Genomic DNA, 22901 nt, shown 5'->3' with positions numbered 1-22901 from the left:
GGACCACCCAGGCTGTGACCTCTGACCTTCGGCAATGTCTTCTCTGCCGTTAGCCCTTGCCATGATTTGTCAGTTCGAACTGTATGTCTACACACTTCTGAACAGAGCTGTACCTGAAGGTGCTTGTCACATGCCCCAGCACACTCACTGTGGGGAGAGCATCTCCTGGAGAGTGCTCAGGAGACTGCTGGATCTCTGTGTCACTTCATGGTAATACTGGCAGTCACCCTGCCTTTGATGCGGGGCACCAGGTGCCAAGCCATGAGCCTGACAGTGACCCCACAGGACGGATGGACCACATGACCCTGACAGGTTCCTGGTCACACGGCTGGAAGTCAGCTCATCTGCCTCAGTGCCTACATTCCTCCCCATGGAATGCTGGCGCTGTCTCTCCTGTTGTGGAAAAGTGTGGCTGACATGATGCTGTGATTTCCTTTGTGTCCCGCATAGCAGACCCTGAACAAGAGTTAGAAAGTGTTCAACTCAGGAGCCCCAGAACACCTGAATTTCATTCCGGGCTGGCTCTGTTTTGCACAGTCCCAGAATATCTTGTTCCCCTCACACGCAACCCACACTTTGCACAATCCTGGAATATCTTATTCCCCTCACACACAACCCACAGTGTGCCTTCAAATCACCAGGAATAAGACAGGGTACAGACATTAGAGGAAACGAAATGCTTCTTGCACTTAGAATTTAAATTGAGGGAGCTGGAGAGATGGCTCAGTAGCTAAGAGCACTGACTGCCCTTCCAAAGGACCTGGGTTCAATTCCCTACTGACATGGTAGCTCACAACTGTCTGTAACTCCAGTTTCAGGGGATCTGGCATCCTCACACATACATTCAGGCAAAACACGAATACACATAAAATGAAAATAAATAAAGTTTAATTAAGAAAAAGAATTTAAATTAATCAAAGCAGATGAATTTCTAAGGGTTCTGTTGTCTCACTGCAGGTTCCTCATGCATCCATTCATCAATCCATATATCCATAAATCCAATCATTTATCCATGTGTCTATACATTCATTCATCCACCCATGTATCCATGTATCTATGCATGCATACATCCATTCATCCATCCATGTTATAAATCCAATCATCCATCCATGTATTCATGCATGCATGCATCCATCCATCCATCATCCATCCACATATTCGTGCATCCATTCGTCCATCTACATATCCAGGCATCCATTCATCCATCCATGTATCCAGGCATCCATTCATCCATCCACGTATCCAGGCATCCATCCATCCATCCATCCATCCATCCATCCATCCATCCATCCATCCACATATTCGTGCATCCATTCATCCATCCACGTATCCAGGCATCCATTCATCTATCCACGTATCCAGGCTTCCATTCATCTATCCACGTATCCAGGCATCCATTCATCCATCCATGTATCCAGACATCCATTCATCCATCCACGTATCCAGGCATCCATTCATCTATCCACGTATCCAGGCATCCATTTCTATCCACGTATCCAGGCATCCATTCATCCATCCATATATCCAGGCATCCATTCATCATCCATCCATGTATCCAGGCACCCATTCATATATCCATGTATCCAGGCATCCATTCATCCATCCATGCATGCTTGAGTCTAGGCATCCATTTACCATGCATTATGTATTCATTCATCTTCCCGTACATCTTTCCATCCATTTGTTCATGTATCTACCCATCCATCATCCATCCTTTTGTATTATATAGCAAATAACAGGTCAATGTCTACTGAACATACTTAATGGTAGAATTACCCTCAAGACCCTCAACAGAGTCCCACCTCTTGACAATTCCTCAGGACACTGTCCAAAATATGGTGTCAACCTTCTTCCTACCTAGTTGAGGACACTTTGTTCTGATATTCCTACTTGTGACTTGACATGGTTAGCATCAGATATCATAGAAAATTTCTATTCTTCTTAAAAGACAGGGGTCTTTTAAGAATGTCTTCCTGATCATTATTCCTATATGGGATGTAACGACATCAAGCCCCATACCTGCAGGCTGGGGCACCAAATGTCTGAATGTGGCCCTGGCCGCCCTAGCAGTATTTCAGGAGCTGCTCAACAGCCTATATGAATACTTAGTAAGATACAGGGAGGCACCATTTGAGTGGGACAGCAAAGGACTTAATTTGCAGCATAAAATCAAAGACTCCGTCAACCGAGGAACCGTGCGTTCAGATAACCACCTGAGAAAGCACTGCCAGGGAAATTTCCAGAGAAAGTAATTAAGGAATCCCCATTGGCCAAATTCAGCAGCAAAATTTGAAGCTCTGGAGTTTGAAGCTCACCAGGGATCCAGTGTCTCCTCCCATTTGATCCTTTATCAAAAGGAGCAGTGTTGTCTGAGAAGGGATCAGCTGAGAGCCTCCCTGGCTCTCCCTAGCACACGCCTCCAGCACTGCGAGGGTTGTCTTGTTGAAGAAGCTAGAAGCAATAAATGAGATCAGTGCTTTGTGAGATGGCGTGAGATTAAATGCCCCTCTCCTCTGCGAAGTGACAAGAGCCAGGTAGGGTTTGTGAAGTGCCTGTGGTGTAGGTGGTTCTGAGAGTCAACACGCCACAGCCCACAGCCGCTGTGTGGGCCCTGGCTTCAGGGCCTCCGCTCCCAGATTCTCTCCTAACAAATGCTCTGGTTACCTCTGTGTGAGGCTCCCTTCATTGGCCACAGAAGCCAGTGGGTGCTAAGGCAGTATTTCTGTGAGGTGCTGCTTACAGGGTCCATGTAGGATTGTTGACCATGCTCTCTCCCCAGGGCACAATGCTGAGACAGCCCAGATCCCTGGAGCTTTCCCATTTACAGGGGGTCCTCAGAAAGGTCTCTTCCAGGACATCTCCTCTCTTAACTCCCCAGCTTCCTTGAGCTGACAGAGATAAAGCCTCGCTGCTCACTGATAAGCGAACACGATCTTCTGTGTTCTGATATTCTGAAGGGGCGGACAAACTGCAGATGAATTTGGGATACCCACTGGCATATCCCACTGATGTTGGTTGGCTATGCCCCTGTGGCTGGAGGCATGGGGACACTCCCCGCAACAGAACAGAGCCAACAGATCCTATCATGTGGCCTCTGAAAAGGGGGACCCCCCACTTCTCAGCAACTCAGCTTGTCACTGTGTTTATTGACAGGCCCATTGAAAAGAGACCTCGCTGCTGCTGTGAAGCTCTCTCTGCCTCCCATTCACTCCCTTCTCAGACAGTTTCTGAAAGACGAAAAGTCTGCACACACAAAAACCCCACGATGACTCGTGGGCCTGGCCCAGCTCACAGAGGGAAAAGGGGTGCAGCCCGGGTGAGCCGATTGCTGAGCCTCCTCACCTGGTCCCACAGTGCACCGCCTCCAATTAAATCAAAACGGTTTGTTTTTAATGGTCTTTTACGCTGACAAGTGGGCGATCATTTTGGGCCCACGAGCTGTCAGGGAGCTGAGGCAAATCCTCCGTTGATAATGCCCAATGCTTCCAATTAGGAGCTGCGGCCGATCCTGGCGCGCTAACGATTCCCCAGTCGCCCCCCAGGCCCCTTTGGCGCTGGCTGTTTCTTCTGCCTCCTCCACCGCAAATTACTGACACAAAACGGAAGGCCCCTCGTCTCCTCCGCCACGCCAGGCCCGGGCCCTGTTGGGTTTAATGAGCCGATGGAAGTTTCGTGGCTCCAGCGCTAAATTCTTTTCTTGTTTGACAGCTGCTCGGCTAAGGCGAGTGTTGACCTTATAAAAGATTTAGTGTTTCTCATTATTTTCTGTCAAGCTTCACAGTGATGGGTGGGTGGTTATCATTTGCATCCTAGGGTGTATGTGCAAGCATGTATGCTAGTGTGTGTGTGTGTGTGTGTGTGTGTGTGTGTGTGTGTGTGCACGAGTGTGTTATATGGGGGTCTTGAGATGGGGACAGAAGGGTCTCTCTGTGTGTCACATTTATCCCCCACTCAAGTGGCATCTTCTAGTGTGACATTCTTCCTGGGCTGAGGTGTTTCAAAGAGCAGGCAAGATGCAAGGCCAAGATGATGAGTGTTTCTGGGGTTCACATGGAAGGAAGCCATGGTGGAGGCACCAGAGAGAGCCATGCTGGGTGGGACAGATGCTGGGTGGGAAGACTATCAGGATGGTTGGGGGCTGCATTTAAGACCTCCTTAGGGGAACTCAATCTTTCCTCACAAGGGCAGGGCCACAGCTTCTCCACACCTGCTCAAAACCTGCTCAAGACTATGACAGTTTTAAAGGCATATCTCTCTATATCTATATCTATATCTCCATCTATAGATAGATAGATAAATACACACACATACATTTTAAACAGCTCACCCCATTCTCCTTTAAGATAGTTATGAAAGCATGCATTGGTCCTGGGTTTATTCTGGTACCCACACCAAACTAAGACTGTTCTGTAACTAACAAGGCTTTGAGAGTCCATATTTGTGCCTTTTCCAGGCCCTGCTGGCTTTCTGCTGCCTCTTGGATCATTATGTTTCACCCTGCCATGGAGAGATGAGTGCCTCTACACACACACACACACACACACACACACACACACACACACACACACTGGTTGTTCCCAAGGTGACTGGGAACTACCTAAGGAGCAAGGCTCTACATCCATCCTTGCTGCCTTGGGGGATGCTGTGAGGAGCCATTTAAACATATCTCTTAAGTAGTGGTAGTCCTAAATTCTTTCTTTTAATGTCCCATCAAGCTGATTCTTCATGCAAAAGGAAATAAAATATAACTCACTACACTGGACAGTGGTGGCGCATACCTTTAATCCTAGCATTTGAAGCAGAGGCAGTTGGATCTCTGAGTCTGAAGCCAGTCTGATCTACAGAACAAGCTCCAGGACAGCCAAGACTGCACAGAGAAATCCTGTCTTGAAGAAAACAAAGCAAAACAAAACAAAACAAAAATAAAATAAAAACACCAACCACATCATATATACCACAAAAGAAAAACAAATAAACAGGACTTCACCAAAACTGAAAAAAAAATCACTCCAATATTACTGTCAAGATAACAAAAATTGGCCTGGAGGGATGGCTCAGCCGTTAAAGGCTAGGCTCACAACCAAAAATACAAGATAACAAAAATTGGGCTAGGGAGGACCTATGAATCCACACTGGAGATCGGAAGTCCAAGCCCATCCTTGGCTGTGTGGGGAGTTATGGACCAGCAAATCACGTCTTGTCTGAGACTTGCACCTACGGATGTATGAGGATACACGGCAACTCAATAATAAAGAGATAAACGCCCCAAACTCAACAGGAGCAAATGATCTGAACAGACACTGTCTGAAGATGCCATCCAAGACTGCCAATCAGCACACAAGGTGCCCAGCATCACTGCCCACTAGGGAAATGTAAGTCAAAGCCCCAATGAACTGCCCTTTCACCCATAAGCATGGCTGTAATGAATGAGACAATATGTGTGGCCAAGACTGGAAAGAACTCAGAGCACCCACATGTTGCCGGTGGAAATAAAAATGCCCCATCCCACCTTGCAAAACTACTTTGGCAGTTTGCTAGAACCTTAACCAGAGTCCCAGAGGGCAGAGCAGCTCACTTCTTATGTGCACCCAAGAGATATGAAAACACCGAGCCACACAAAGACACACACACACTTGTACAAACACCCATAAGGCAGTCCTTAACAGCAGCCATGATAGTAAGTAAGTAAGTGGATGATGGGAGCAACTCAAGCATCCATCTGTTAACACACAAGGAGAGGAACCGTCCATGCAAAGAAGTGTGACTCCGTCATGAGAAAGGAGGTATGTCTGTCCTCCAACCTGGACAGAGTTTGAAAACATCACACCAGGAGATAAATGCCATCACCAAGACCCACAGGTGAATAAACAGCAAGCCATACTCGTCCACAGGAACAGGAAGCTGACGGTGCCCTCAGAGGCTGGGAGGCGACTGTTACTGGGCGGGATGTGCCTTTGGGGATGGGGAGAGACTAAGACAATGGCTTAGAACCTATAAATATGCCTTAAAAATCAGTTTCTGTACTTGAGCTGCTAAGAGAATAGCCAGGTCTCCGGTCTCTCCCTCTTGTGTGTGTACATGTCTGTAAGGGGCTGTGCACACAAGCGCACAAGTGCTGGGAGAGGGCAGGGGACAGCCATGGTGCTGTTCCTTAGGGACTGTCCGCCTTCCTGTTCTCTTTTCTTTTAAGTAGCATCTCTCCTTGGCCTAGAACTTGCAGATTTGGCTGCAATTAGCAAGTCCCAGGAACATATCTGTCCCTGCTTCCCCGTTTCTGAGAGTATAAGAGTGTACACTACCCTCTTAAAAAAAACCAACAACAAACAAACAACAACAATGGGGAAAAAAAACAACAAAAACACATGGGTTCTGTGGAGTCTGAACTATTTTCCAAGCCCTTTGAGTCTCTTGGAACATGGAACAGAGTTCCCTTGAGTCTGAAGAGCAAGTCCAGACCCTGTCCTGCGGAAGCCAGAGCAGGGTGCTGGCTGACCCCTGAGTCCTGTGTGCCCTCAGATCTCATACAGTAGGCCTCATGTTCCAGAGTGGCATTGCATCCTGACCTAAAAGTCTGCGGCAAGTTTAGACACAGGCTGCTACCTTGTGCCTGAGGCTGCCAAAGTATTGATGTGCGGCCACATCGAACGCCTGTGTCGCATGGTTTTGTTTTCGTCTGTTGCAGATTGGCCTTAGCTAATACAAGAGAGAGCCTGGTAGACTCTCCTCTGTTTGTGTGACACGTGTGTGCACACGAATGTGGAAGCTAGAGGTCAGCATCGATGTCTTCCTTGATCGTTCTTCATCTGCCCCCTTTCAGTTTTCCAGCTCTACTCTTTTTTTAAAATATTTATCTATTTATTATGTATACAATATTCTGCCTGCATGTATGCCTACTGGCCAGAGGAGGGCACCAGACCTCATTACAGATGGTTGTGAGCCACCATGTGGTTGCTGGGAATTGAACTCAGGACCTTTGGAAGAGCAGGTAATGCTCTTAACCTCTGAGCCATCTCTCCAGCCCCCCAGCTCTACTCTTCTAAAACTATTTTATTCATTTATTATTGTGCGTGTGCGTGTGCATATGCAATGTACATGTGTGGGTGGGAGGGCCATGACCATTGTGGAGGTCAGAGGACCACTTTGTGGAGCCAATTCTCTCCTTCCATCTTTACGTGGGTTATGGGGATCAAACTCCCTCTCCCTGCAGAGGCATCTCATTGCCCTCCACTTAATTTGAGGAATCGTCTCTCCTGTACCTGGAGCTCACTGATTTTGACAGACAGCCTGGCCAGTGAACTCCGGGGATCTGCCTGTCTCTGCCTCCCCAGTGCCGGGATTACAGGGGAGTGTTGCCACACCCAACTCATGGGTGGGTGCTGGGGGTTGAATTCGAGTCTCATGTTGGCAAGCACTTTACTGACTGAATCATCTCTTTGGCCCCCGAGTCTCCTTTTCAAAGGCCCAGTTGCCCGTGATTTCACCTGGCCTAGTGAGTCAGCAGACACGGAGACACAGACCCGGCTTTCTATTATGACTTTGCCACTTAGGAGTGGGACCTCTTCAGGCTGGTGCCTGGCTCTCTGCACTTCAGTTCCCTCTTCTGTCAAGTGAGGGCGGCTACTCTCCCAACCCATCTCTACTTGTGAGTCAGTACTAGTGTGGTTCCGGGCTGAGCCGAGCCCTTGTTGGGAGACAGGAAGTTTGCTCGCACAGCCCGCACAGCCCGCACAGCCCGGTTGGATGTTCTTTGAAGCCCCAGAGTGTGTCAGCAGGGAGGACCGGATTCGGTGTCCTTGCTCCGTCTATTTTTGGAGCCAGTAGCAGAATAACAATTTAGGGGACCAGATGTCTCCGGAGAGATTGTTCTCATTAATTACTTAAACCACAGCCTGCTACATCACAGGGGAGGCTCTGGCCTGCTCGCCACAGAGGTCTTGCCCAGACTAGTGTTCTGCTGGGGCCTCTGACCTCCAGCTGCCCTGAACTTGACAGAAATGACTGGCCTGGGACTGATCCATAATTTTCAAGTGCCTCTCATTAGAGCAGACAGCCCCTCAATCTTTACAGCGGGATCCTTCTCCCAGTCACCTGAGCAATTGTCACTTAAAATCTCAACAAAACCTCAGTGGCTGTCGCCCCCCCCAACCCCCACCTGAGTTCTTCAGCAGAGTCTCTTTCTTTTTTTCTACGCTGGCTATTTCTCCTTCAAGCCTCCATTTGCCTTATCAGGCTTCAGACCTGTCTCCGGAAAGCTTGGAGACAGTTGGAGACAGTGCGTGGCTAAGGAGGAGGAGCCAAGTGTCAGGGGACCCAACAGTGGGCATGGGTCGGAGTCTGGGAGTCTGGTGGGCTTGGCGGAAAGGCTGCTTGGCCCAGGAGTGAGCAGCATGGCTACGGGTTGGAGTTTTCCTGGCCATTGCAAGTGTGGGAGGGGCACGTACACACACACACACACACACACACACACACCACTGCCACCCCAGCCCCATTTCGATTCTGGCGCGGTTGTCCAGGCAAATGTGAGACACAATTTTGAAGCTTGCCGCCAATCCTGCTTGCCCTGGTTCCCAGAGGACCCCACTATGACGGCTTAAACTCCCCATCTGCAGCAGAGGTTCAAACTAAAAAAAAAAAAAATGGAGCAGGCAGAGGAGGAGGAGAAAGAAACACCCATCTGCCCTTGACCTTGAGCAGGTACACCCAGCAGCCAAAGATCGTCCGCACCACCTGATACTGTGTGTCTTTATATATCTTCCGTTTTTTTATACAAAAGTGGGGCTGGAGAGATGGCTCAGCCTTTAAGAGCACTGGCCGCTCTTCCAGAAGACCTGAGTTCAAGTCCCAGCACCCACATGGTGGCTCACAATTCCAGTTCCAGGGATCTGACACTTTCTTCTGGCCTTTGCCAGCTCTGCATGCACACAGTGCACAGACACACGTACAAGCCACACCCATACACACAAGATAAAAATAGATCTGTAAATGCCGTCATGCCTGTGCTCTGGTCTGTAGCCACTTTCTGTGATGATTTTCATACAACCTTGTGGCTCCGAAGCGTCTACAAATTGATTCAGGTAAATCTGGAGCGGGGCTGTTCGTGGAGCCTGGCCCACTGCAGTGGCTACTTGGGCACCCAGCCTGTGCGATATGGACGGGGCCCACTGGTGAGCTAAAGACATGGCTTGATTTGATTTTAGCTCACTGGGATTTAAAGAGCTGTAAGCAATGAGGGTTGCCATGCTGGGGAGCCTCTGCAGTGTCCCTTAGGCAAAGAGAGTACCACTGCCTCTGTCTGTCAGGCTCCACTGGCCCATAAGGGGTGAGCTCTCGGTTCCAGTGTTCATCCTATGTCACCCTTGAAGCTGCCTCATGTAGAATTCTCAGTGAACATTCTGAAGTCTCTAGGTTCCCATGTGACGTGTGTATGTCTGTGTGTGTTGTATTGGGGGGGCACACTCTCCTATGTCTGTGTGTATTGTACGGGGGGCACACTCTCCTGTGTTTGTGTGTGTTGTACAGAGGGGGGCATACTCTCCTGTGTTTGTGTGTGTTGTACAGAGGGGAGGCACATTCTCCTGTGTCTGTGTTGTATTGTACGGGGGGGCACACTCTCCGGTGTCTCTGTGTGTTGTACAGTGGGAGGCACACTTTCCTGTGTCTCTGTGTGTTGTACAGAGGAGGGCACACTCTCCCATGTCTGTATGTGTTGTACAGAGGGGGGCACACTTTCCTGTGTCCGTGTGTGTTGTATGGGGGGGCACACTTTCCTGTGTCCGTGTGTGTTGTATGGGGGGGCACACTCTCCTGTGTCTGTGTGTGTTGTATTGGGAGGGGCACACTCTCCTGTGTCTGTGTGTGTTGTATTGGGGGGCACACTCTCCTGTGTCTGTGTGTGTTGTATTGGGGGGGCACACTCTCCTGTGTCTGTGTGTGTTGTATTGGGGGAGGCACACTCTCCTGTGTCTGTGTGTGCACCCACATGGAGGGCAGAGATCAGCTTCTTCTGTTGCTTTTCACCTGATTGAGACTGTCTCTCCCTGAACCCAGGGCTCACCAGTCCAGCTAGACTGGCTGGCCAATGAGCACCCAGGATCTGCCACGCCCACTCCCCCAGTGTTGGGATTATAGGCACAGCTGGCTTTTATGTGGCTGTTGGGTACCTGACTCCAGGTCCTCACACATGGGCAGCGAGCACTTGGCTGATGCACCATCTGGCCAGCCTTCCGTTTTTGCCACAGTGGGGTCTCACTAGCCAGCACAGGCTGGTCTCAGACCCTCGCTATGACTCTGCTTCTCAGTTGCTGGAATGGCAGGTGTTCCTCACTGCAGCCAACCACCAAACATTCCTGCACTTAATACCAGACACTGCTATTATGATCCGATGGGCCTGGAGTGGTGTCCTCCTCTCTGTATGTCACTTCCAGATCCCATGTCCCTCCACTCTGGCAGCTGCCTGCTCATTTCTTCCACCACCACAGGGCGCACATCCCTTTCCCTGGCCAGCTCTATCTACCTCATCTATGTGGCTCTGCTTACAAGTCTCTTCCACTGGCACCCCATCCCAGTCCACGTACTCTCTCACAGAATAGACTTGTTCCAAGGGGGGAGATGTTTTAAGTGAGGTGTGGCAGTGCACACCTGGACTTGAACCTGGAAAGCACAGTCAGGAAGATCAGATGTCCAGGGTCATTCTCAGCTACAAGCGTTAGTTCAAAGCTAGCTTGGGCTGGATATTGGGGGAAGGGGGTTAAAAGAGAATGACAAGGCAGAAGAGGATGCAATTGTATTTTCAAAAAACACTTTTTAAAAGGAAATGGTAAGCCGGGCAGTGGTGGCGCACGCCTTTAATCCCAGCACTTGGGAGGCAGAGGCAGGTGGATCTCTGTGAGTTTGAGGTCAACCTGGTCTACAGATCTAGTTCCGGGACAGCCAGAGCTGTTACACAGAGAAACTCTGTCTCAGGGAGGGGGAAAAAGGAATAGTATATGTGCTACAGTTGTGTAGCTTGTCTCCTTGTGGGTCTCCTAACAGTGGGAGCAGGGGCTGTCTCTGACTGTTGTCTACTTTTGGGACTCTTTCTTCCTATTATGTTTTCTCATCCAGCCTTAATAGAAGACTTGGTACCTAGACTCACTGCAGCTCGATCTACCATGGCTGACTGATATCCATGGGAAGCCTGAAGAGAAAGGGAGGAGGAGTGGATGGGAGGGCTGGGAGGAGAGGAGGGAGGGGAAACTGTGGTCAGTACATCAAAACAAAACAAAACAAATGAATAAATAAAAAGGGAATAAATAAAAAAGTCAAAATTTGCAAGAGGAACTAAAAGAGATTTAGAGGCAAATTGCTGATGCTGGCAGAGCCCTGGCGGTAGGAAAACATTCCGATCAAAGGGTGATTGGCCAGGCAGACAACCAGAGAAACTGGGGAGAACAGCTGTTGACTCGCAGAAGCAGGAAGAACCAAGACAGTGAAGCCCAGGGCAAAACTATAGGGACATCAACCACACAAGTGTGGAACCTGTTCCCCAGAGTGGCTGCCTGCAGTCTCTGCCAGCCCCGAATTCCTGGGAATCTTTTATTCGATCCTGCTGTAGAGAACAAAGGGCCTTGCCTGTGAGGGGATGGTGATCCCTAAACACGCTGGGGACAGATCTACCCTGGTGTCTGCCATCAGCTCCCTGCGTCGACTCGCTGACCCAGGCCACACACGTTTGCTTTCATTTTCTTTAATTTGCCCAAATTCCTCCCACGTCAGACTTTAGGTTCATCCCTCCTGTCTGGGCCATTTCTCTTCTTCCTTCCCAAGGGCAATGTTCCTCATCCTCTCTAGAGACTTTACCCACCCTCATAAAGTTAGAGTCCTCTGTCCCAGATCTCATTTAAGAGCTCTGGTGTAAACTGTAATTCGGCAATTGTGCGCTTAGCAACTGTGTCCCTGGGCAGAGTGGGCAGGGCTTGTCCTGCCTTCCTCTATAGGCACTGGAGCACAGACTCTCAGGCCCATTTTTAGATGTGTGTGGTGCCCTGCCTTTAAGCAGGGCCTCACCTCTGTTGACCAGGGGTAGGGTTACCGGTTCGCCAGTTCCCGTGCAGCTAGTGAACCATGCATGCCAAGGCCTCTTATTTACCTGCATTGACCTCAGAGTGGCTCAGAACTTCATTCGGCAAAGCCGTCTCCTGCCAGAGCCATTCCAGTTTCTTAGCTCCAGGCGGAGACAGACTGCAGATGGCTTAATTTAGAAGCATCTCAGAAGGAATTCCTTACTCCAGCGCTCTTCACCATTGACTCCACAGGGTCTCAGGGTCATGCCCATGCAGGGGAGCTCAGGCTGATGCTTAATGGGGAGGCAAGTGGCTCCTTTGTGAGGGAAGCCATTGAAAAAGACAAGAGCTTAACCCCAAAAGCCCACTTTGAACCTCTGGCCCTTCTGCCTCTGCCTCCCAGAGCTAGGATTTACAGGAGTGTGCCGTCAGGCCCAGTTTATGCAAGCTGGAGAACCTAGAACCTCAGTCACACTAGGCAAGCCCTCTACCAGCTGAGCCACACCCCAGCACCCATTCACTTTCTAGAGGCCTATGGAGCTGGCTTCTAGGTGAGTCACCAGGCTGGCCACTAAGCAGATCCCTTGAGCCTCACTCCTCAGGCGACCCAAGGCCAGGAGGTATACATAACTCCTCCTTCTACGGACATTATTTCCCTTCTAGAGCCTACCTTCCCCTCCCAGTTTTCCCAGGTCCACCTTCACTGGCCACCTGAGGTCCTTTTTATCCACCCACTCCTCTCTCTATTGGGTCCCCCCTGTTTAAACACTTCTCCAGGGCCAGGCCTCGTGGTGAAAGAAGGCCACGCCTTAAGGAACCCTGGGACTACAGGTGCCTGCTCACCCCAGCTCCCCTTGTGGGTTTTTCCAGTGCAGTTACTGGCTTATAGTGGTGTGCTGTGGCTTGCCCAGGGCTAGCCTGGTGCTACTGAGGACACAGCAGGTGAGGCATGCCTGAAAAGGGCTTCCTATACCCCACACATCCAGTCAGCAAGCCCAGGGCAAATGGAGCTTGGATTGATGACTGGTAAGACGTGTGACACGTACCTTAATCCCAGCACTCAGGAGGCAGAGGCACGTGAATCTCTATGAGATTGAGGCCAGCCTGGTCTACATAGTAAGTTCTAGGAAAGACAGGGCTATGTAGAGAGACCCTGACCAAACAAAACAAAACAAACAAACAAAAAACCAACAGCAAAGAGACGTGTGTTTAACTATCACGGCAGACAGTGCTTAATAAATGTATTCTAGATGGATGCATGATGCTTTGATACATGTTTCTGCTTCAGTGGGACTGTTTGGTAAATGGAGTTTGCAAAGCAAACAGGTCTTTGTGTGGGGGTGTTTGTGGTTTTCCAGTTTCCATTTATTAAATATATAATAAGTATATATACTTATTTTATGCATGTGAGTATTTTGCCTGTCTGTAAGTGTATCACATGTGTGCTGTGCCCTTGGATTCCAGCAAAGGACATTGGATCCCCTGGAATTGGAGCTACAGTTGGTTATGGACTGCCATATGGTGCTAGAAACCAAACTCACGGTCTTCTGCAAGAGCTGTTGAGCCATCTCTCCAGCCCAATTCACCTTCGCTCTCGAGACAGTCTCTAACTGGGAGCTGGGGCTCACCAAGCAGGCAAAATTGTCAGCCCCAGATCCTGTTTCTTGCTCTCTAGAGTTGGATTATGAACATGTCCCCTGACCCCTGGCTTTGCATGTCGGTGCTGGGAATCCAACTCAGATCTTTATGCTCAAAAAGCAAACAGTTCACCAACTGTGGAAATCTGATTCGGCTGCAGTGATAAAATGCATGGACAAGCTGGGCAGTGGTGGCACACGCCTTTAATCCCAGTACTCCGAGGCAGAGGCAAGTGGATCTCTGTGAGTTTGAGGCCAGCCTGGTCTACAGAGAGAGTTCTAGGACAGCCAGAGCTACACAGAAACCCTGTCTCAAACAAACAAACACACTGACAAAAGCAATTTTAAGAGAGAAATAATGGTAGGTCACAACTCCAGGTGACAGTCCACCACTGGGAGTTTAGGGTGAGAACCTGAGGCTGGTCACATCCACAGTCAAGAGCAGAGAGGGAATGAGCACACGCTTGTTAGTACTTAGCTCCCTCGCTACACTTGAACAGGTCAGGATCCCCTGCCTAGGGAATGGTGCCGCCCATCGTGGGCCGGGTCTTCCCACATCAAGTTATCCCCCACAGACAAGCCCCCAGGCCAAACTGATTTGGACAATCCCTTCTGAGAGTCTCTTCCCAGGTGACTTCCTGATTCAGTACACCAACTGTGTTATCCGCTAGGGCTCCACAAAAGAACCTTTCTAGCAGGGCTTCTCTGTAGTACGTGAATCAGCTGAACAGCTCTGTGGGGCATCTGTCTCCTGCAGCAGTGCCCAGGACTGCCTTGAGGCCTGTGTTCACTTTCTGAGGCTCCTATAACAAATCAACCCAAGCTTGGGGGTTAAACAAGAGAAATGTATTCTCTCCCAATTCTGGAGAAGAAAAATCCAAAGGCAAGATAAAGACTTCTTCCAGAGGCTCTACGGGAGAACCCATCTTGCCTCTTCCTCTAGGCTCTGCTGGCTCCTGGCATTTCTGGGCCAAGGTCCCAGCATTACAACCTCTACTCCGCCATTTCATGGCCTCCTCTTTATCTTTTTGTCAGGGATGGGGAAATGGCTCGGCTGGTAAAGGCATTTACCTCAGACCTCCAGACTCATGTATAAAAGCCAGGTGATGGTAAGATAGGCAGAGATAGGCAGACCCCCTGGAACCTGGAGTCACCTGGCCTGGCCTCTGTGGGGGAATTCCAGAGCAGTGACAGACCCTGCAGCAAACAAAATGTGGGAAGCCCCTAAGGACCCACACTCAGGCTGTTCTGTCATCTCCATCCTCACCGCACACGGCACACGCATCTGTACACACTCACACACACACACTCACACACATACACACACTCACTCACACACACACTCACACACACACACACTCACACACACACATACACACACACACTCACACACACACACTCATACACACACTCACACACACACTCATACACACACTCACACACACATACACACACACTCACACACACACACTCACACACACACTCACACACACATACACACACACTCACTCACTCACACTCACACACACACGCACACACACACACACTCACACACATACACACACACTCACACACACACACTCATACACACACACACTCACACACACACTCATACACACACACTCACACACACATACACACACACTCACTCACTCACTCACACACACAATGTAAAAACCAACCAACCAACAAAAACACTATTCTAGGCTGGGGAGATAGATGTCTCAGTGGCTAAAGAACTTGGTGAACAAGCTGAGTACCGTGTTGGAATCCCAGGACACACATGAAGAAGCCAGGTGTGGCGGCAGGTGCTTGTAACCCCATTGCTGGGGAGGTGGAGAAGGGTGGATCCTCAGAGCTCCCTGGCACGCCCGCCTACCCGAAATGGTGAGCCACAGGGTCAGGGAGATGCCCTGCATCAAAAACTGAAGTGGAGAGCCACCGAGGAAGCTATCCTCTATCCTGGCTGGCCTGGAACTCTATCCTCCTGCTGCCGCCGCCTGAGTGCTGGATTATATGTGCCCAGCAATGCCCACATCTTTTTTTTTTCTTTCAAAATTTAATTTTTCGAGCCGGGCGGTGGTGGCGCACGCCTTTAATCCCAGCACTCGGGAGGCAGAGACAGGCAGATCTCTGGGAGTTCGAGGCCAGCCTGGTCTACAAGAGCTAGTTCCAGGACAGGAACCAAAAAGCTACAGAGAAACCCTGTCTCGAAAAATCAAAAAAAATTAATTTTTCGGTGTTAAGAAGCCACGTGAGTTTTCCATTTTATTATTGCATGTATGCGTCTGATGGAGATGTGTGTGGAGCTCAGAGGAGAACTTTGTGAGGTGGGCTCTCCCCTTCCACCTTTCTGGGGGGAGGGGTCCCCAGGTTGGAACTCAGGTCATTAGGCTTGGCAGCGGGTGCCTTACCCTTTACCCATCTCATCACCTGTATTTATTTATTTTAATGCAAAGTTTAGATGTTGGAGGGATGGCTCAGCAGGTGAGAGCAGTTGCTGCTCTTCCAGCAAACCCAAGGTCAGTTCCAGAATTCACATGGCAGCTCTGTAACTCCAGTTCCGGAGATCCAACGCCCTCTTCTAACTTCTAAGGGCACCAGGCACATGCATGTGGTGCACAGACATGCATGTAAGCAAAAACCCACATACATACATAAATAATAATTTTAAAAACTAAAAGTACTTGCTGTTTTTGCAGAAGTCCAGGTTTCAGTTCCCAACACCCACATGTCAGCTCACAACAGCCTATAGCTTGTGTTCAAGGGGGTCTGACACCCTCTTCTGGCCTCCACCGGTACTACATGCACACGATGCACATAACGTGCAAGCAAGGCACTCATACACATAAAATAAGAGTAAATAAATATTTTAACAACAACAATAATAAAAACAATGTTTCATTAATTTTCCAGCTGGCCTCAGGTCTGTACTCCTTCCACCTCAGCCTACCCAGCATCTGGAATTATAGGAATATGCCACCATACTCCACAGAACACTCTTCTTAGAAGAAAGGAAATTATATTTTACGGTGACATTATAACAACATGGAAAGTTATTCTGCATAATGTTAAGCATTTTGCAAAACAGTGCATAAGTTATTACTATCATGGAAACACTTAGGAATAAACTGCTTATATTTTAAAAGGCCAAATCGACTGATAAGCAGTCACTAGGGACAGAGCTCCTGTGCTCACAATGCCTTGTGGACATGGGGAGACCTAAGAATGAGTCACCCCTCAGCTGGGTGCTCAAGGCCTGGAGACTCACCGAACCACCATACCGAGAAGCTTCAGCTGTCTTTTGGAAGCAAAGGGTTTCTCTGGCATCAGTTCCCTGTGGGGCCAGCCCTGGATCCAGCTCTGCTCTGAGGGCTGGTTTCCTTGAACGTTGGGCACCAAGCCAGAGACTCCCCCACTAAGTTCTTTCTTCTCCTTCTTTCTGTCTAATATGTCATCTCCTTGCTGGTTCCTTTCTCTCACCTCTTGCTGCATCATGGCTGTGAGATGATGCTGAGGCAGCTCAGCTAGGGACGTGCCTGCTGCCAAGTGTAAGGACTGAGTCTGCATTCCCAGAACCACTGTATAGAAGCCAGCTGTGGTGGGGGACGTCTGTCACCCTGGCCTCGGGCAGGGGATGCTTCAGAGGTAGGCAGACCCCTGGTCTAGCTAATTGGTGAACTCTCGGTGTAGCAGGAGACTCTGTCACAAAAAAATTAGGAGGAGGGGCTGGAGAGGAAGAGATGAGTCAGCAGTTAAGAGAGCTTGCTCTTCTTTTTTTTATTTATGATTTATTTATTTATACATAGACAATGTTAGAAGAGGGCATCAGATCTCATTACAGATGAGATCTCATTACAGAGACTGTGAGCCACCATGCGGTTGCTGGGAATTGAACTCAGAACCTCTGGAAGAGCAGTCGGTGCTCTTAACCTCTGAGCCATCTCTCCAGTCCTTGAGCTTGCTCTTCTTTAAGAGGACCCAGGTTCAGTCCCCAGTCATAACCACCTGTAACTCCAGCTCCAGAGGATCTGACAAACTCTTCTGGCTTCTGCAGGTACCAGTGCACACACAGAGAAGCTTCTAACCCAAGGCTGACACTGGCTTGGGTTCTCGATGAGGACCTCATGTCTGAGGCCCTGCATATCTTGAAGCCGCCAACGCTGACAGTACCCAACTGTGTTGGTCCTCTACTCGAGGCACCCCATCCCATTTTGAGCTTGAGATGTAGCTGAGCTGGGCATGCTCTGGCTTTGCCAACAAAAGCCCTGCACATCCTTCTGGCTCTCCCCAAGTCTCTTCTCCAGGCCCTCTCCTCTGAACCCACCAAGCTTTGGGTTTAGGCTCTTATCACTGTATCCACCCGCCCTCGCTGGCCGTGAGAAATAGCCTGGAAGTTGCTGGGGAGCCACTTGCTCTCCTGCAGGGCTGTCAGTTCCAGAAGGGCAGAGCTGAGTCTTCCTTGATCACTGTTATGCTCCTCTGTCTTCCCCAGAGCTGCGTTCAATCGCTAGGAATGAATGAGAGGGGGAGTGGACACACAGGAGTTATCAGTGGACAGCTAGAGCCTACGCTCTTCCTGCCCTGGGGGTATCTCAAGGAGGAACACCACGTTGGGGACTTCGCACTGGTGGGTGGGTCGCCCTGCCTTTGGAACTAAGCAGTCCCTGAAGAAGAGGAGGCAGCTTCTCAGCTTGCCACTGCTTCCAGGGAGGCAAGTGCGAGCTGAGCAGCTGGTGGCATCAAATCCTGCCTCCGTTTGGTTTTAGATTTAAAATTTTTATTTTTAATGCATATGAGTGCTTTGCCTGTATGTATGCCTGTGTACCATGTATATGCCTGGTACACAAGAAGGCCAGAAGAGAGTGTTGGAGCCCCTGAGACTGTAGCTGCAGGTCATTGTGAGCTAACGTGGGTGCTGGGAACTAAACTAAAGCTCTCTGCAAGAGCAGCCAGTGCTCTTGACTGCTGAGGCTTCTCTGCAGCGCCCCCTCCTTGGTTTTGAACCCAGAGCTTTGCACAAGCCAGCACTCTCTGCCTGAGCTACACCCCAGTGACCCATGACAGGGTCTTAAGTGTGGAAGTTGACATTTCTTCAATTTGTCTCCCTTCTACATTTATTTTGTTTTGTTTTGCTTTGAGACAAGACACAGTCTCAGGGCTGGAGAGATGGCTCAGAGGTTAAGGGAATTGCCTGCTCTTCCAAAGTTCCTGAGTTCAATTCCCAGCAACCACATGGTGGCTCACAACCATCTGTAATGAGGTCTGGTGCCCTCTTCTGGCCTGCAGACATACAGACAGAATATTGTATACATAAGAAATAAATATTTTTTAAAAAAGACACAATCTCACGAAGCCTAGGTTATCTTTAAAATCATCGTGTAGCTGAGGAAGGTCTTGAATTTCTGATTTCTCTACCTTTGCCTCTCAAGTACTGGGATTATAGACTGAGTTCTATTTGGTGCCAGGAATGAAACCCAGGGCATCTAGAATGGTAGGCAAGCACTGAGCCACATGCTCAGCCCTCCCATGCCTTCTGTTTGTTATTGTCCTGCACTGTAAGGCGACATGTCTTTGCACTCTGGCTCTGGTACTCTTGAGGGTCTTGTCCAATTAGGAGAGGAGAAATGAGATTGTCCCCTTGGGGAAAGAATGGTGTGTGTGTGTGTGTGTGTGTGTGTGTGTGTGTGTGTTTGTCAGCACATGTACAGTGGGCCTGTGGAGGAGCTTGCTGGAACCAGTTCTTAGGTCCCATCATGTATGTCCTTGGGATGGAACTCAGGCTTGGCAGCAAGTGCCTTAACTCCCTGAGCCGTCTCTCTGGCCCTTCTTGGAGCGGGGTTTAAATGGTAGAAGCTCACCATGTGAAAGTTACCACAAGTTAGTAATGTCAACTCCTGTCACTGTTGGGTGACATCTATCAGACATATATCTCCCCTAGCAATAAGCTGGAAAGAACCTACAAGCTACCACCTGGCAGCCATGGTCGCTGCTGCCTTTGCGCTGTCTCCTTCAGGCCCAGAGTGAGGGCTGGCACTGTCCTGCCTCCCCTTTCACAGCTGCTTCCATTATTGCTCTGGGATTGAGTCTTGAGGGGGGATGGGGGAGACCAGGACGGTCTGAGATGACTGAGTCTCAAGCATCTGTCCTTCCCCTCTGTCCACAGGTGGGTCCCCATCTTGCTACATTCCCCACGGAGGCTGATCGCCAGCGAGCTCTTAAGGCCCACCGGGAAGAACATGCCGTGCGCCAGGGCACCCTGAGGATGGGCAACTATACCCACCCCTAGCCCCCCCACACACAGGGGAGCCTCCTCAATGCAGTAGAAAAATCCCCAAAGAACTTACTTTGTCCCCCAAATTCCAGGAAGACACACCCATATTTTGACCCAGCTTTTTGTCACAGGGACCTCAAATTCATGTCTTAGGCTACTTATCTTTTTTATAATAACCCCGAGCCCCCAACCCTTTCTGTTTTGTCTTACCCCCCAATTTCCCTCTGCCTAGGGAGCTCCATCTTCCTCCTCACTCTCTTCCACTTCCTCCTCTCCTCTTTCCCCCTTTCTCCTCTTCCAGGAGACCCACTCTGCTTCACAAGCCTTAGTTTACAACATAAACCAAAATTACAAGGAAGTTTTAAAATAAAAATAAATATATCCAGGCTATGAATCAGTTTCACAGCCCTGTCAGAAGGTACCAAGAAGGCCTTGTGTTTTTCCTACAGAAAGTATACCCCTGGCAAGCTTTGAAAGCCCTCCTTTTGTATTCCAAACATGAGTTTTAATTGCCCTTCTGGGGATGTCTGGGGTCTCAACATGGTGGGATTCTCTCTCTGGGACCCCGGCAGCAGGAAGAGTCTGTAGTTCATTACTCAGGGCCAGCCCCCGCCCTCAGTGCTGTGGCCCTGTCAATCACACAGACTAGCATGGACTTCTTCCCTTGTGCAGGGCTAGGGATGGTGGGTGTGTGGGGGGGGGTGACTCCAGCAATGGAATATCTCTGTACCTGAATCTCATCTTTCCCCGGTGTCTCCCCCCCACAAATTACAAACTGGTTTATTTTAAACACAAAAGATGACTTGCTCTCTTCGCCTTAGAGTCTTTATTTGAAAGCAAACTGTAAAGAGAAGAGAACTAACTTCAGATGTAGGCCTTGCTACACAGAGACTTTCAAGGTATGCCAACCTCCACAGCATGCCCACAGAGCCCTCTTTTCAGACAGGCTGGTTTGGGGGCTCTAAGAGCCTGTCCTGGTCAGCGTTCTATTGCCGGGAAGAGACGCCATGACCACACATCTCTTATAAAGAAAAGTATTTAGTTGGGGCTGGCTTACAGTTCAGAGGTTTAGTTCATTGTCATGATGGCACGCAGGCAGACATGGTGCTGGAGAAGGAGCTGAGAGTTCTGCATCTGGGTCTGCAGACAGCAGGAAGAAAAAGACACTGACCATGGCTTGAGTACTTGAGTACCCCAAACCCACCCCCAGTGACACACTTCCTTCAACAAGGCCACGCCTCCTAATCCCTCTCAGGTAGTACCACTCCCTGGTGACCAAGCACTCAAATGTGTGAGCCTCTGGGAGCCTTTCCTATTTAAATCACCATAGACCCCTAGGCAATTTGAAGCTCTCAGGACTCAGCTGTGCCCCTGCCTGCCTGGTGCCTGAATTGGGAGTCTGACATTTGTTCACCCCTAACCAACCCCAAATATACAGAACACTCTGTTTTCCCCAAACCTGCTTCTGCCTCTGTCTTCACACGTCAGAAGTGACACAATGCACCCAGCTGCTGAAGCTCAAACCTTCCTTGGCTCAGGTCCCTTTTCTCTCACATCTAATTCAGCACAGCTTCCGAGGTGTAGTTCAGTCCGTAGAGCGCTTGCCCAGCATATACAAAACCCTGAGTCCCATCCCCAGCATGGCTTAAAACAGGTGTAGAGGAACATATCCAGAATAAGGTTATGTTGTAAGTTCAAGGACAGCCTGGGCTCCGCGGAACACAATCTTAGAAAAAAAAAGAAGAAGCCAGGTGGTGGTGGTGCATGCCTTTAATTCCAGCACTTGGGAGGCAGAGGCAGGAGGATCTCTGTGAGTTCGAGGCCAGCCTGGTCTACAGAGTGAGTTCCAGTACAGCCAGGGCTACACAAAGAAATCTTGTCTTGAAAAAAAAACACACACACCCCACAAAAAAAGAAAAGAAAAACTGGGTATAGTAGTACACATCTTTAATACCAGCACTAGGGAGGCAGAGGCAGGAGGATCTCTGTGAGTTCGAGGCCAGCCTGGTCTACAGAGTGAATTCCAGGGCAGCCAGGGCAACATAGTGACACCCTGTCTTGAAAAAAACAAATACAAGAAAAAGAAAGGAAGAAAAAAGAAAGATACGTGACTATGATTCACCTGGATCCTGCGGATGTTGTCTGCAAAACCGGAGCCTCGGCAGCTTTCTCTCTATCTCTCCCCTCCCTCCTCAGCAGCCTTCTCTCTCTCCCACCTCCACTCCCTCCACATTAGCAGCCTTCTCCCCCTCCCCGTGTCTCTCTCTCTCCTTCCACATAACATAACAGCAGCCTTCTCTCTCTCTCTCTCCCTCCCTCCCTCCCTCCACACAGCAGTAACCCTCTCTCTCTGTCACTGTCTCTGTCTCTCTCCACTCCCTCCACCTGAGTTGCATCCCAACTCAGAGAAGTTCAGAAAGCTCCTACCGGCTGCTGGCCTCAGCCTCCTAGCTCCTCTGAAGCCATGCTCTGGAGCAGGCTTTCAAGTTCTGTAGCTTCTGAAGGAAAAGCCAAGGTCCAGCGGGATGTTCCATTGCCGTCACTTTCTACCTGAGCCCTTCCCTGAGTCACCTCCCACCTCTGGCCCCTTCTCATTCCCCTATGGGCCTGCTAGCTTCTGCCTCAGGCTTAGAGCTGTTTTCTGCCCTGCCTGCTGCACTTGAGGTCCACACTGTCACCTGCCTAGTCCTTGTCTTTCATATCTTACCCGAGCTCCTCCTTGCACAGCCCCAGGTAAATTCACACTCACCTGTGTGAATTCTCTGCAGCAGAGGACCCCACTCTGGCTCACTGTCTGTCTTCCCTCCAGAGGGACGCCACCGCTGCCATCAGGGACCTCAGACCCCAGAGCCAAATCCTATGGGTCACCTGGTAGGTGTTCAGGCCTGTCTGCACAGTGGCCACTGATCGGAGATCCCCAGGGCCTGGAGGGTTCTGTACCCCAATCTG

At 49.7% G+C, this 22901-nt stretch overlaps 1 protein-coding gene across 1 annotated transcript in view; it reads left to right on the top strand.

Moving 5' to 3' along the window:
- The window catches only part of Cfap77 (cilia and flagella associated protein 77), a 123587-nt gene extending 103215 nt beyond the window's left edge, over positions 1 to 20372 (top strand). Inside the window, exon 6 of the mRNA XM_075984455.1 lies at positions 19845 to 20372. Within this exon, the coding sequence (XP_075840570.1) occupies positions 19845 to 19967 (123 nt within the window). The 3' untranslated portion in view covers positions 19968 to 20372. The remainder of the gene's footprint in view (positions 1 to 19844) is intronic.
- The last annotated feature ends 2529 nt before the right edge of the window (positions 20373 to 22901 follow it).

This window comes from Microtus pennsylvanicus, chromosome 9 (genome assembly GCF_037038515.1).
Source record: "Microtus pennsylvanicus isolate mMicPen1 chromosome 9, mMicPen1.hap1, whole genome shotgun sequence".
In the NCBI taxonomy this organism is placed as follows: Eukaryota; Metazoa; Chordata; class Mammalia; order Rodentia; family Cricetidae; genus Microtus; species Microtus pennsylvanicus.
The sequence above is the reverse complement of the archived record's forward strand: the minus strand, read 5'-3'. Positions and strand labels throughout refer to the sequence as shown.